General features: G+C 41.4%; 1 protein-coding gene across 5 annotated transcripts in view; it reads right to left on the bottom strand.

Annotated features, from left to right (window-relative positions):
• Window positions 1-16,481, bottom strand: part of gpr155a (G protein-coupled receptor 155a) — a 66,628-nt gene that overhangs the window by 30,040 nt on the left and 20,107 nt on the right. For all 5 annotated transcript variants that reach the window (XM_055637950.1, XM_055637951.1, XM_055637952.1 and 2 more), the window contains 2 exons: window positions 8,685-8,850; window positions 4,937-5,092 (listed from right to left, as the gene is read on the bottom strand). In XM_055637950.1, the coding sequence (XP_055493925.1) occupies window positions 4,937-5,092; window positions 8,685-8,850 (322 nt within the window). The remainder of the gene's footprint in view (window positions 1-4,936; window positions 5,093-8,684; window positions 8,851-16,481) is intronic.

The following is a 16,481-nucleotide window of genomic DNA, read 5'->3' as shown; positions in this document are numbered from 1 at the left end:
ACAGTAGGTCTCCATGGGGTTTGCTCTTGTAAGTAGGATAATCAGGTATCAAAAACAAACATTATAGAATATATTGCAGAGTGTATTTTTCTATTGTAGAGCTTATTGTGCAACTTGAGCTCTTGACAGTATAAGAAGCATTATGCTAATTATTCAAATTGAAGAGCATCACAGTGTGAATATAGCATGACAGTACAACCCAATGTGAATGTAGCATGTCAGTACAACCCAAAATTAAATTACTTGGAAAAAAAAAATCATAGAAAATTTAAATTGACAATTTGGAAAAAAAAGATAATTTTAACTAGGATTAACAGCAATCCTTAACTGCAATAAATGGAAAAAAATAATAATTTGTATATTGTTAAAATGTCAGTAAATGCTCATGTTAGATTGACAGGCAAGACAGGTAAGAATAAGGATCCTTTGATGATGAGAGAAATTGAGGCTGCTCGGGAAAAGAAAGAGGTGTGGGTGATGTACAGGCAACTGGGATTAACTGGAAGAATTAACTAGGGGAAGGAGGAACAGACTTAAAAAGTAAATCTAGAAGGCAAACTGGAACACGAGTTAACTCTAACTCAGATTAACTATATTAGGGGAAAAGGATGAGGAGATAGTAGGGCCCCTCAGAAACTAAAGTGATTATCTTTAAGTGGTCTTAAAGTGGGAGAGGTTGGGCAGGCTAGGGGCTTATTCTTTCGAATGCGGGAGGTTGAGGGATGATCATAGAGGTGTATAACATAATGAGGGGAATAGGTAGGGTGAATGCACAGTCCTTTTTCTTGGGATGGCGGAATCAAAAACTAGAGAGCATCGGTTTAAAATGAGAATGAAAGATTTAAAAGGAAGCTCAGCGGCAACTATATTACACAGAGAATTGAGAGTGTATGGAATGAGCTGCCATATAAAGTTTTCAAGAAGGAACTGCAGATGCTGGAAGATCGAAGGTACACAAAAATGCTGGAGAAACTCAGCGGGTGCAGCAGCATCTATGGAGCGAAGGAAATAGGCGACGTTTCGGGCCGAAACCCTTCTTCAGACTGATGGGGGGTGTGGGGGAGAAGGAAGGAAAAAGGGAGGAGGAGGAGCCCGAGGGCGGGGGGATGGGAGGAGACAGCTCGAGGGTTAAGGAAGGGGAGGAGACAGCAAGGGCTAGCAAAACTGGGAGAATTCAATGTTCATGCCATCCGGACGCAAGCAACCCAGGCGGAATACGAGGTGCTGTTCCTCCAATTTCCGGTGTTGCTCACTCTGGCAATGGAGGAGACACAGGACAGAGAGGTCGGATTGGGAATGGGAGGGGGAGTTGAAGTGCTGAGCCACCAGGAGTTCAGGTAGGTTATTGCGGACTGAGCGGAGGTGTTCGAGGTAAGTACAGTAACAACAGAGTCTCTTGCCCAGAGTAGGGGAATTGAGAATTTTTTTATGTTTCTGAACGTCTTGGATAGGAAAGGTTTAGAAGGATAGGAACCAAATGCAGGCAAGTGGACCCAGCTTAGATGGGGCATCTTGGCCGGCATGGACATGTTGGGATGAAGAGCTTGTTTCCATACTGTATGGCTCAACCATCAGAGACATCATATAGTTACATGAAACTTTCCTACAGTTTTGGCAGCTCATTTATCCAAGGTTGTGGCCTAGCTACTCAGAGGAAGAGTTTCAGGCTGATGTCACTCTGTTTTTGTTTCAGAGGTGCTGCAGGCAAAGGAATACAGAGTGTGGGTAGCTTACCAGATGGAACCATTTGGAGAATAATGCCGGGGCTACCTGAAGTGAGCGAAATCAAAAGGAGGACGACTGACTGAACTTTATTGACTTGTTTATGTTATGTTAAGTTTATGTTAAATTCTATCATTCTTTCAATTATGATGTGTTCTTTTAATTGTATGGCTGCATGGTAACTCAAATATCACGGTACCTTAATTGGTGCATGTGACAATAAATGTGAATTTGAATATTCCATTGCAATTGTGCTTTAACACCATACAAGCTAACACACCAACATGGATGTGCTGCTTGTTCAGTCAAGCGTAATGGTCAAAATGAGCTAACTACTATGAGAATATATGCTCAACATTTAAAAATAATATCTGCACTTTGAAATGTCTTGATTTCAAGTAGACACTACTGGAAAATAATATTTAGTACATCAGTACTGTAATTTGCTATGTGTAAGAAGGAACTTCAGATGCTGGTTTAAACTGAAAATAGACACAAAAATCTGGAGTAACTCAGCGGGACAGGCAGCTTCTCCGGAGAGAAGGAATGGGTGACGTTTCGGGTCAAGATCCTTCTTCAAACTGGTTAGGGATAAGGAAAATGAGAGATATAGACGGTGAATTGTAGAGATAAAGAACAATGAATGAAAGATATGCAAAAAAGTAACGATGATAAAGGAAACGGGCCATTGTTAGCTGTTTGTAGAGTGAAAATGAGAAGCTGGTGCAACTTGGGTTGGGGGGGGAAGAGAGGAGAGAGGGAGAGAGGGGAGAGAGGGAGGAGAGGGGAGAGAGGGAGAGAGGGAAGGAGAGGCGAGGGAGAGAGAGAGAGGGGGGGAGGGGGGGAGAGGGAGGAGGGGGGGGGAGGGGGGAGGGGGGGAGAGAGAGAGGGGGGAGGGGGGGGGAGAGGGGGGAGAGGGAGAGAGGCAGGAGAGAGGGGAGAGAGAGGAGAGAGGGAGAGGGAGAGGGAGAGAGGAGAGAGGGGGGAGAGAGAGGGGAGAGAGGGGAGAGAGGGAGGGAGCAAGGGAGGGGAGAGGGGGAGAGAGAGAGGGGAGGAGAGAGAGAGGGAGAGAGGGAGAGAGAGAGAGAGAGAGAGGGGAGAGAGAGGGAGAGAGAGAGAGAGAGAGAGAGAGAGGGAGGGAGAGAGAGAGAGAGGAGAGAGAGGAAGAGAGAGGAAGGAAGGGAAGGAAGAGGAAGGAAGAGGAGGAAGAGAAGGATGAAGAAATCAATATATACCACTGGGCTGTAAGCTGCCCAAGCGAAATATGAGATGGCGTTCCTCCAATTTGCGTTTAGCCTCACTCTGACAATGGAGGAGAAGACCTATGATAGAAAGGTCTGTGTAGGAATGGGAAGGAGAATTAAAATGTCCAGCAATCAGGAGATCAGGTAGGTTCAGGTGGGCCGAGCGAAGGTGTTCCGTGAAACAATTGCCCAGTCTGCGTTTGGTCTCGTCAATGTACAAGTCCACAAATTGAACTACGGATACAGTAGATGAAGTTGGTGGAGGTGCAAGTAAACCTCTGCCTAACCTGAAAGGACTGTCGAGGGAGGACAGGTGTCGCATCTTCTGTGGTTGCAGGGGAAGGTACCTGGGGAGGGGGTGATTTGGGTGGGTAGGGATGAGTTAACCAGGGAGTTATGAAGGTAACAGTCTCTGCGGAACGGCGAAAGGGGTGGAGATGGGAAAATGTGGCTAGTGGTGGGATCCCATTGGAGGTGGCAGAAATTTTGTAGGAATATGTTGTATGCGACAGCTGATGGGATGGAGGGTAAGGACTAGGGGGACTCTGTCTCTGTTGACACTAGAGGGAGTGGGAGCAAGGGCAGAACTACAGGGTACCGAAGAGACACGAGGGAACGCCTCATCTATGATGGGAGAGGGGAACTCCCTTTCCCTAAAAGAATGAGGACATCTCGGATATCCGAGTATGGAACACCTCATCTTGGGCGCAGATGCGACGTAGACGGAGGAATTGGGAGTAGGGGATAGTCTTTGCAGGAAGCAAGGTGGGAAGAAGTGTAGTTGAGATAGTTGTGGGAGTCAGTGGGTTTTTAATACACAGTCAGTCAGTCTATTTCCTGTGATGGAGACTGTGAGATCAAGAAAGGGGAGGGAGGTGTTGAAGATGGTCCAAGTAAATTTGAGTGCAGGATGAAAATTGGTAGTGAAGTTGATGTAGATAGCACCAGTGTAGTCATCAATGTAATGGAGATAGATTTGCTATTATATATGCAGAAAAGATGAAATAGCACAAAGAATTAAAGATTGCATATTTGTGGAGTACCGGATCAAATAATCTGTCCAGAAGAAATGGGAGAAATTAGACATTGGTGTGGAGAGGCAATGCAGCATCTATTTTAAAGGACTGTACTACATATTTCGAGAGCAGCGTTTGTGGCAGAAACAACCAGCATCAACTGGACATGCTAATTGTAGGCTCCTGCTAATGACATGACTATTAAGGCATGGGTATGATATCAGGAGAGTAAAATTAGAGCATGGCAAATAAACTACATAGAACATCTTTATTTTAATCTGGACACAAGACTATGATACTAAATTGCAGTGGAGTATGCATGCGGATGTATTTTTTGCATCATTACTCAATGTTTTACAGAATTATCTCTTGTATGCAACAAATATATAGGTTATGGTCATTTATTAAATTGACTTCTGACAATTTTACTGGTGCTTAAAGAATGAAACACAAATCTGCCCTTTTAAGCAATGGATATATTTAATTCCTGTTTATTTTAGTATTTTGAAAGATGTGAAATTATACAAAATTACTATGCAACGTATTAATTAGCAATGGGTATTAAATGCTTGGCAATCGGAGGCACATGTTTGGCAAATAACAGACATGGGATTTTGCTAGAGTTAGTGGAAATTGTGGATTTTGTACATCATGGGGAATTTTGCAGATTGATGTGGCTAAGCAGTAGATTTTTACAGTAATCCAGTGATGGTGGAGCATTAATTGAAAAGGACATTATTGAGTGAATTATTGAAATATCAGTAATAAATATCTAGCATCAATTTAAATTGCATGTCATCTTGCATCTCAAAATATATACAAACCATGATCCTCATGAACAAGCATGGTTTGTTCAACTTTGAAAAATATATCAAAAAGTCCCAACATTTCATTAGCAATGGCAGAAAGTCATGGGGGATACAGTGTTTCAAAAGTATCTTTAATGTTACCAACCAGAAAAAACAGGGTGACAATGCTTAGATCAAAGCTGACATCCTGAATTGCAGACTGCAAAACCTCTGCATCCATGGATGGAACAGTCAAAAGCCACGCAGACACATACATGATGGGAGCAGAAACAAATGTATTTATCACCATCCCTGGAGATACCTGCAAAAATAAATGCTGTTTATTTGTAGAGGATAAAAATAAAAGCAAAAATTACCTACTATTTCATTGTCATGATTAGATAAATAAGGCTTTCTTCACTGCACATTTACACAAAGCTGGTACTTCCAGTTAAATATTTGAGTGTTTAAGAATGTTCTTCTGGTAAGGCAGGAGAGGGAAATCAACAAGAGCATTAAGTTTTATTAACAGTATGTAACTTATCCGGCAGATCAGGTATTAAGCTTGGATCACTCCCGAGCCCAAAACAGGCTGAGAATTCTTCAGAAAGAAATCCATATATCAATGATAGTTTGCATAATTTTTTTAAGGGGAGAGTCTGTTGGACAGATTAGATTTGATTGTTTTTGGAAGAGGTAACTAACTTGGTTGTTAAGGGTTTGATATATGGACTGCACCCAGGCCTTTGACAAACGTTCTGCAGAAGAGACTGCCCCATAAGATCCAGGCAAGGTGGCCAAGTTGGATTAGCAGCAGGTAAAACAAACTATTGGAAAAACATGACGGATCAGGCAGTATCTGTGAAGGGATCACCAGTAGTTAGTTTTTTTTTGTTTCAGATTCCAGGATCTGCAGTCTTTTCTGTGTCCAAATTGGATCAGAGATTGGCTTAGTTACAGGAAGCAGAGGATAATAATTGAAGATTATTTTTTGTGATTGGAAGCTTGATAGAATTTGGTTTTAAAAATGTGAGGTGATGCATTCTGCGAGGAGTAATAAAGCTAGGATATTCACAATGAAAGGTAGGACCCCACACAGCATGGAGGACATTGGGATGTTGTCGTGTAGGAAGGAATTGCAGATACTGGTTTATACCAACGAGAGACACTAAGTGCTGGAGTAACTCAGCAGATCAGGCAGCATCTCTGGAGAAAAGGAATAGGTGACATTTTGGGTCGGAGCCCTTCTTCAGACCTTAACCTAGGGATGTTTGTGACATCCAAAAATCCACGGAGGTGACAGGACAGGGAGACAGGTGATCAAAATGGAATACTTGAATTCATTAGCTGGCACATGTAAAATTAAGTGCAGGCAAGTTGTATGTTTAACTGTATGAAACATTAATTAAACTGTAACTGGAGTAATGTGAGCAGTTCCGTTCGCCATAATGCAGGAAGAGCACGGCTGCACACAAGAAGGCACAGAGGAGATTCATCACGATGTTGACTGGAATGGAGCACTTCAGTTATGAAGAGAGATTGGATAATTTGGGTTTGTTTCAGGAAGGCTGAAGGAAACCTGATAGTGGTATACACATTTATGAGAGGCTCAGATAGGGTTAAAGGTGAGTTTTTTTCATTTAACAAAGATACTTATAACCAGTGGGAATGGTCTTCAGGGGAAGGAGTTTTGAGTAGGATATTTTTCCACACTGAGGATTGGTGGAGGTAGACATTCTCACAGCATTTATTTAGGCAGCACAGAAGGCTGCAGCTTTAATGATTGCACATGAAATATGTACAGATAGGTACTTGATGGCTTGCATGGACATAGTGGGTTGAAGGGAAACACAAAATGCTAGAGTAACTCAGTGGGTCAGGCAACATCTCTGGGGAAAAGTAATGGGTGACGTCTTGGGTCGAGATCCTTTTTCAGACTGAGAGACAGGGGAGAGGGATACTAGATATATGAAAAGGTTCAGGTCCTTTTCCTTTTCCCCGGAGATCCTGCCTGACCCACTGAGTTACTCCAGCATTTTGTGTCAATCTTCAATGTAAACCAGCATCTGCAGTTCCTTTCTACACATGGTGGGTTGAAGGGACTGTTTCTGTGCTACATGACTCCAATAAATCCACCCACAAATGTTTTCTTCATCTCCATATTATTAATAAACGGGGGAGTGCACAGCTCACAAAGGATGGGACTTAGTTGGTTTACTGATGACTTTTGCAAGATGATTTTATATTCTGGTGGAAATAAAGAATTGCCTTGGCCAAGTGAAATGATATTAAATAGCATATCTTGTGTTTATTTGCTCATCAAACTGAACCAGCACTTTGAAGGAGTATTAACAAGCAGATACTGCCAGAGGCACAAAAAAATGTACAGTGCTGGAATCTTGATCGAAACACAAAGTGCTGGATGAAATCAGCATGTCTGACAGCATCCGTCAGTGGAATAATCAGGTGATGTTTTGGCTTGGGAAACAGACTGAAGAAGGATTCCGACCCAAAACGTCACCATTCCATTCCATTCCCTCCCCAGACGTTGCCAGACCTGCTGAGTTCCTCCAGCACTTTGTTTTAATGTTGAACTTAAATCGAAGAGAAGAATTGAAAGTTAAATATGATTGCAGGGATATTGAAATTGTCTAGAAAAATAAACTAGTCATATGTTTTTTTTTCAATGAATAACTCAGACTCCATGGTGATTCTAATTCCTTCAGGAACAAGGCAATCAACACCATCATACTGTCCATGTGGTTTGCTTGTTTTTCAACTTTGATGAAATAAAAGCCGATTGGATTCACATGTGCTCACGAGAATTTTTAAAGTTTTCAACACTCAGAAAAACATTAAATTATGGACAAAACACCGGCAGGTGGGACTTGTATAGGGACTTGTTGGCCATTGTGGGCAAGTTGGGCCTGTTTCCACACTGTATTTCTCGATGACTATAAATTTACCCAGTATTTTCTTCCTCTCCAACCTTCACAATGTTTGTAACATCAGTGCATATCCCTTAATCACTCATTGATGACTTTGCTCATCTTTGGCTCATTAGTCAGGCACAGTGGGTTCTTGCCTCTTACTTTGGTTGATAATTTTAAAGACATGGTATCCAAACTTTGTTTAAGACTGGTGCAGAAGGGAAAGAGGAAACTCAATAGAGAGAAAGTAACCTTTAAACAGATTATGCTCCATTTTCATAATAGCAGCACATATTTAACTGTTAACATTAAACAAGGCAATTCCACATCTATGGACACCCAACAATTTCAGTCATTACATTCATATCAATATCTATGAATTGGCACAAAATATGGGAGTAATCTACTCAAAGCTGCAGAAGCTATTGATTCACATATTGGATTCCATGTTTGAACTTGGTACTGAGGTCAATCCAAAATTAAACCAAATAAGGAAGAAAACAAATAAAATTTGGATATTATTTCTTCTACCATCACCCATTAAAAAAAATCAAATTAATGGAGCCATTCCTTGATACACAAGGATTCTCCTTGTAAAATACATCAAATATCATTTCTTAGGTGAAAAGAGGGTCAAAATTAAGTGAAAGCCTTCTTGAATATTCAGCTGTTTGAACTCTGCATATACCTTCGATGGATAAATTATTTATAAATTTTGCACTCTCTCAAGCCTTCATGTCTCTTATCAAAAGATTTGTTGTTCATTATAGGTCTGCAGGAGGCAGATTGTTTTTTTTTGCTCAGAAAGCTTACACAGCAATAGTTTTATTAAACTTTAGAGGCTTGGTATCTGTATGTCAATGATGCTTAGTAGTGTAACTAAGATTACAATTTCCTAAATACATGCTTAAAATATTAGTGATATTTAAAACTTATTGCATCCTGTAGATTAAAACCAACGAGATAAGTTATCTACACACTTACAATTTCAATTTCCATATTGTACTGACTTGCATAAATGGCTACACTTGGAGCTGTTGGGAAAACTCCATATAGAAATGCAAAGTTTGAGAGACTGGTGTAGTTAGCCTCAGTGCTACCGTTGTCCAACAATTCCACCATTTCACGACTAATTAGAGGAAGTACCAACCTATGATTTTTAAAAACAAATAGTATAAGTGAAACAGTACATCATCACTCACCATACATTTGAGCAATTGAATATAAATTTATCACAAAATGTTATCAGTGAATTTCTATGAATTGTTAAGTGCAATTAACAGGTAGTGCTATTATAACATGACAGTTGTGTTCCCAAATGTGTTAAATAAATCACATTATTATAAAGACAATTGTGTCAATATAGGAAAGAGGCTCACAGTTTCAGACTTGCAGAAGTTATTTTACCTGCAGGATTTGAAAATATTTATATATTTTTAATAGTAATAAGTTTATGCTTGCTACTCCAAGCAAAAATTACAAAAGGTTGTATGTTACATAGCTTAATATAGCATTACATAGTGTAATACAATATAATTGCACAAGTGTCAATTGAAGTGATTGCTTATCAATTTCAATGGCTGCCCACAGTTAAAGTAGCAGTAGAATTCTTAAGAGATAATGGTGTCCGATTACTATGGGGAGATTACATGGAAATAAGTTTTCCCCCAAACTGCTTAAATCCAAGCCACCTTTGTTTCTGCATGTCAAAGTAACTTAGTGGTTCTCTAGCCCCCCCCCCCCCCCCCCCCAAAAAAAACAAAAAACGCTTAGTAAACAATTTGCCATACATGATGAAAATTGTTCCACACTTTTTCATCACTTGCATTATATCCAATTCCTATCATGGAAACACTTCATAGCAGAATTAGCTGTGTTTACTTAATCATAAACTATGCAGAATGACAGAAACATAAATGTTCAACTAAGTCAGTCATCAGATCCTAGATATCAATTAATGGACAGATACAAGGAAATGGGTAAGATACAATTGATGGAGCCAAAAAAAGGATATTCACAAATTTGAAGGAAATGATACTTTGCAGCTTAGAAGGGACATTAAAATCATAGACCGTACACAGAGTAAATGTTACGAGAATAAAACAAAAGATGGAAAAGTATAAGAACATCAAGAGGCTTGAGTAACATGAATTATTCCATTACAAATGAATGGCGTGTTTTTAGATATTGCAAGAATCTTTTCCTTCGTTAGTAGGTAGCATATTTCTTGTGTTTGTGATGAGCATGATCACTTTATAATCTTTATAGGAAGGTAGAAAGTTCTACTGCGATGAGATCCTGTGAAAAATGACTCGCAGGCCACCAGATAATGAATGTAGGCTGCAATAGATGTGGCATTGGAAGAACAAAAATGTGCGTTTGCTGCATTTTTTAATCCCAGAAGAATACGAAAATGGTCAATTAAAATTCACCCATAGCTTTAAACTAAAAAAAGAATAAATAATTATAATAAGGAAATTAAAGCACATACGTACTCAAACCAAATATTTCTTGCTTAGTTGGGAATAGGAGGAAGGCAAAGGAACTTCCTCCAATGTACCAATAATATTGCTCTCCATTTCCAATGTAACTATTCAGTGCTTTTATCAACGATTTCCCAGCCAAAAATAACAATTTGGCGAATAATAAAAATTTCTAACAGAGTATATTATGCAAGGGCTAAATCGTGTAAAACACGACACAATAAATTTAAAGGCAAATAGGAAAAAGTATAGATGCAAAACAAGTGTTATTGAAAGAAAAATAAAGTTCCGGTGCATTTTTGCCTAAAGGAAATTAGTTCCTTTAGAGACAGAAAAGATGCACCATGGTGTGGTCCTCATACCATGAAATGGCATGAGGACCACACCAATGTACAGGCATTTAGGCAAGCGAAAAATTCCAGCACACAAGGAGAGAAGAACCAGAGCAGGAAGGTGATTGAACTCAAAGATGGAGAGTGAAAATGTAAAAGTTTATCTACTCTCAAATGTGAAGAGCATAAGCAAAGGGAAAGGAAATGAATGCACACAAAAACAGGAAGTAAATGGGAGAGCGAGTATTGAAAACAGATATTGGATAGAAAAAAACAATACAGGAAGATGAAAATAGAGAGCAGATGATGATTGTGATATCAATCAAGATGGTATCACACTGAAATGCAAATAACATGAAAATTGGGACAAGGCAGGAGAAAAAGATGTATAATCTGCTTGGAAGGCTAGAGAAAGCCCACAAAAGAGGAAAATATTCAACAAATAGAAACATAGAAATTAGGTGCAGGAGTAGGCCATTCAGCCCTTCGAGCCTGCACCGCCATTCAATATGATCATGACTGATCATCCAACTCAGTATCCCGTACCTGCCTTCTCTCCATACCCCCTGATCCCCTTAGCCACAAGGGCCACATCTAACTCCCTCTTAAATATAGCCAATGAACTGGCCTCGACTACCCTCTGTGGCAGAGAGTTCCAGAGATTCACCATTCTCTGTGTGAAAAAAAAGTTCTTCTCATCTCGGTTTTAAAGGATTTCCCCCTTATCCTTAAGCTGTGACCCCTTGTCCTGGACTTCCCTAACATCGGGAACAATCTTCCTGCATCTAGCCTGTCCAACCCCTTAAGAATTTTGTAAGTTTCTATAAGATCCCCTCTCAATCTCCTAAATTCTAGAGAGTATAAACCAAGTCTATCCAGTCTTTCTTCATAAGACAGTCCTGACATCCCAGGAATTAGTCTGGTGAACTGTCTCTGCACTCCCTCTATGGCAATAATGTCCTTCCTCATGAAAGAGAACATGACCAAAAGCACATGTACGCAAGAGGTAGGCAGATCATGATTAATCCAGAGAGAAGATAAATGTGTAAAAGTGATAAATCATGAACACAAAACTAGCCATGAGCGCGCGCACACACACACACACACACAAAAGGAACAAGTAGGAGAGACATGCAAGAGAATGTGAGAGGTAGAATGAGCTCAAGCACCATCACAGCGCTCCTTCAAGAGTGCGGCCACAACAGTAAAGCGAGTCAACTAAAATTGTCAGGTTAAGAACAAGTGACCAAGAGTAGGAGTTAGCAGGGAACTACCAGTAGAAATGTGTAGGAAGCAACTGCAGATGCTGGTTTAAACTGTAGACACAAAAAGCTGGAGCAACTCAGCAGGACAGGCAGCATCTCTGGAGAGAAGGAATGGATTATGTTTTGGGTCCAGACCCTTCTGCAGACACCCATTCCTTCTCTCCAGTGATGCTGCCTGGCCCGCTGAGTTACTACCAGTAGAATATTGCCAATAATAACTAACTGGTAATCATCTAATATAACCAAAGCTGTGTTGCCGTGACAGATGGCTTTGGTTGCAAGGGCATCGGTGCACATCTTAGACAGATTCTTGCCTAAAACTGCCTGAGACAAGTATTATCAAGGGCAGAAGTCAAACCAGCTTACTGTACATGTTGATTTAGAAATAAAGAAAGCAAAGAATGAAATAGATGGCAGAAGGAACAGGAGTACAGAACACAAACATCAAAAGTTTGTCTTAAGACAATGGTTTAAGCCCTGGTGTATTTGCATTCGTATAAAGGTAATGAATTGAGGTCATGTTCAGACATGTACCAAAATGTGACAATTCAAGATTCAAGAAAGTTTATTGTCATGTGTCCCAAATAGGACAATAGGCATGAATACAGAACAGATCCGTGCGTGCGTCCATATACGATTGTATAAATATATACACACATGAATAAATAAAACAGATAAAGTGCAATTTTGACAAGGCAAGAATGTCAAGCCACTTACCAGGAGCTTTAGCAAATAAAAACTAATATCAGAAGAAATACAGTTTCCACCAATCTTCCCACCACCACACACAAGAAGCGATAAGGCAGACACCGTTGTATGCAGATGCCGAGAAGTGTGTTCAGCTCTGGCTGAAGAACTTCTAATCTTGTGTGTGGACTCGATAAGAAGAAGAGTGAAGGGATGTAACTCAATGATAAAGCGAAGGGAAATAGAAAGGGGTTGAGAATCTTTAGAAGTGAATACATCACCTGTCTTGAATAAATTCTGTTTAGAGAAAGGAGAAAATGTGCAGCTTTCACCAGTGGCAGACTGGGTCTAAAAACATTGGTTGCCAGGAGACAAAGGGGGCCCACCCACAACTACAATGCTATCATTTAACAGGGGCCCACTTGCCATCACTTGCTATCACTTCATCAGGGGCCCACTTGCCATCGGGCAAGCTGACACCCTAGCCAGTCCGCCACTGCGTTTCACTATCATTTACCAGTCTTTTATGCCTGTAGAAAATGCTCTCTACGAGAGAGCCAAGAGAGGGAGACAGGGCAATAGGTGCGATCATGGCAGAATCCACTTCGGGCAGTGCAAAAAAAAAAAAATGGTGCAATTATGAAAGCATGTACATGCATGGAAACAAAAATATGCTGAGAAGTGTGTGAAGGGGAAGTGAAAAGAGGAAGTAGAAATACAAAAAGTAAAAATTTAATGTGAACAATAGTTGGCACATGGCAGAGATAGAATTAAGGTTGCATCATGCACAAGTGATGACAGGCACAAATTTACACGACTTTGCACATTTCAACTTCATCATATCTCAGACACTCCTCGTTACAGTGCGAATGTGGAACATATATGCAAATACAGTAGCCCAGAGGCATAGGCCTCCTGCCAAATCTTCATTCTTTTTTTCTAACTTCATTCTCACACATTTGCTCATCAGCCAATTTTCAGTCAAACTTCTGACTGTCTACCTTATCTACGCCTCTCATAATTTTAGATACTTCTATCAGGTCCCAGCACAACTTCTGGCGTTCCTGAGAAAACAATCCAAGACTGTCCACAAGATCAGTCGGAGGAGATGGAGGGGACAGGAAAGTAATTGGCAGGAAACATGTTCCCGATGCTGGGGGAGTCCAGAACCAGGGGCCACAGTTTAAGAATTTATTCTTTAAGAAGCCATTTAGAACGGAGACGAGGAAACACTTTTTCTCACAGATAGTTGCGAGTCTGTGGAATTCTCTGCCTCAGAGGCCGGTTGACTGGAAACTTTCAAGAGAGAGCTAGATAGGGCTCTTGAAGATAGCTGAGTCAAGGGATATGGGGAGAAGGCAGGAACGGGGTACTGATTGGGGATGATCAGCCATGATCACATTGAATGGCGGTGCTGGCACGAAGGGCCGAATAGCCTACTCCTGCACCTATTGTCTATTGACTCCAATATATCCAATAGGTATTCAGTTCTTGATGCCAGCAATGAGGATGTGGACTGGGACACCATAGAATGTAATCGAGAGCAATATCCAGATGATGGATACACACGGTCAACATAGGATAGGGCATGATCCTAACTTCAGGTGCCGTCTGTGTGAAACTTGCACATTGTGAGACTGTGTGCTTCATCCAGGTGCTCAGGTTCACTCTCATATCCCACAGATATGCAGGTTGGTTGGTTAAATGACCACTGTAAATTGTCCATACTGTGGGTGATATTAGAACATGGTGGGAGTTGAAGAGAATGCAAGCAGAATAAAACAGAATGCGCATAAACTGGTGCTTGATGGTTGGTGAAGACCTGTTGCATCTAAAGCCCTATTTCCTTTATTCCAAGATTCTCAATCACAGCTGGAAAACAAAATCTCTCCAATCATTGAATCCTTTCACAACTGCACTCATCTGGTCTTTGACTGACCCTATGTTTACCTTATGTATATTCCTGATGTTGCTCTTGATTACATTCTAAGGCATCCCAGTCCACATCCTAAATGTTGGCATGAGTAACTGAATACCCATTGAATACATAAAAGCCAATTACAGTGTCCTCGATAATGTTTGGGACAAAGACCCATCATTTATTTATTTGCCACTGTATTCTACAATTTGAGATATGTATTCGAAAAAAATCACATGTGGTTAAAGTGCACATTGTCAGATTTTAATAATGGCCATTTTTATACATTTTGGTTTCACCAAGTAAAAATTACAGCAATGTTTATACATCCTCCCCCCATTTCAAGGCACCATAATGTTTCATCATCATCATCATCATTGAAAACATCAATGGGCACGGGCCGTACAATGCTATGTATGACAGTCATCGCAACTTCTACTGAAGTGTGGATGGCCGTTGGCTCTCAAGGAGCTCGATCAGCCCTTTGACAGGTCTTGTTTTTGGTCCAAAACCCCTTCCCTCACCTGGCAAACCAGATGGGGAAGTCTGTTTAGTCGCCGACGATGGAGTAGGTAGCACGGGATTACATGGTACCCGTGGCGGGGTTTCTACCCCTGACCTGATAATGTCTGGGACACCGCGATGTCATGGAAAGGGAGAGAGGGAGAGAGAGAGAGAGAGAGAGAGAGAGAGAGAGACGGCCCCTGAGGCACCGCTCACACCTCCCACCCTCACCTCCGGGGGATCGGTGTCCATCAGCCGCTCTGTCCATACCCCATGGAGTTTTAACCCCGGCCCGGAGACAGGAGCGGACCGGGTGAGTGGGGACGTTGTTGCAGCCTGAATCCAGACCCACGGGGAAGAATCTCGGGCTAAGGCTCCGCTCCAATGCCCAACGCCCGTGTCACTATCCCTCACCTCCCCCTGTTCCCAGCTGGATACAGGACACCTGGGTGGGCTCGCATTCCTGGAGGAACGCTGGGAAGAGATGGGGGGGGGGGGGGGGGGGGGGGGGGGGGAGAGGAAACACTCCCCGGACATCGCCAACTCTCCAAATTTCCGCTCACTCAGGCGTTGTCGCCACTTTACTGACACACACTCTCACACACTGACACACACACTCTCTCACATACAGGCACACATACATACATTCTCATACACAATCACTCTCTCACACACCCTTACACGCCATTTGGCACTGACAAGATTTAAAGGGATATGGGCCAAATGCGGATAAATGGGACTAGTTTAGATGGGGCATCTTGATCTGCATGGACAAGTTGGGATGAAGGGGCTGTTTCCATGCTGTAAGACTATGATACATTGTCGAAAGGGTGCTTTCTTGCTCTGGAGAGGATACAGGGGCGATTTATGAAGATGTTGTCAGGACTGGAACTTTTTTTTCGCTTTGAAGAAAGATTTGATAACTGGGATTGTATTCTCTGCAGCAACGGAGGTGAAGAAGACTTAGTTGAGGTGAATAATATTATGAGAATAGGACCTGTTTCGCTTAACAAAGAATGGAGGAAGGAACTGCAGATGCTGGTTCAAACTGAAGATAGACCAAAAAGCTGGATTAACTCAGCAGGACAGGCAGGAGAGAAAGAATGGGTGATGTTTCAGGTCGAGACCTTCAGACTGAAGAGGTTGAAAACCAGCCATAAAACACAATGACTGGAGATGTGTGTTATCCAACTGAGGGCAGAAATCAGAATCATGTGTTCATCTTTATTGGCACCATAATAAATATTACAGAAAATATAATTTAATTGGCATGGTGGCGCAGCGGTAGAGTTGCTGCCTTGCACCACCTTAGACCCAGATTTGATCCTGACTACGGATACTGTCTGTACAGAATTTGTACATTCTCCCTATGACCACATGGGTTTTCTCCGGAAATTCCGGTTTCTCCCACATCCGAAAGAAGTGCAGGTTTGTAGGTTAATTGGCTTCTGTAAAATGCCCCTGATGTGTAGGATAAAACTGGTGCATGGTAGAATGCTGGTCGGTGTGGACGGTGGACTGAAGGGCCTGTTTCCATACATATGTTTTACATATTTATTTAAATTTAATAGAACCATATACAGCTGAAAAGG

This window comes from Leucoraja erinacea, chromosome 7, assembly GCF_028641065.1.
Source record: "Leucoraja erinacea ecotype New England chromosome 7, Leri_hhj_1, whole genome shotgun sequence".
Taxonomy (NCBI): Eukaryota; Metazoa; Chordata; class Chondrichthyes; order Rajiformes; family Rajidae; genus Leucoraja; species Leucoraja erinaceus.
The sequence above is the reverse complement of the archived record's forward strand: the minus strand, read 5'-3'. Positions and strand labels throughout refer to the sequence as shown.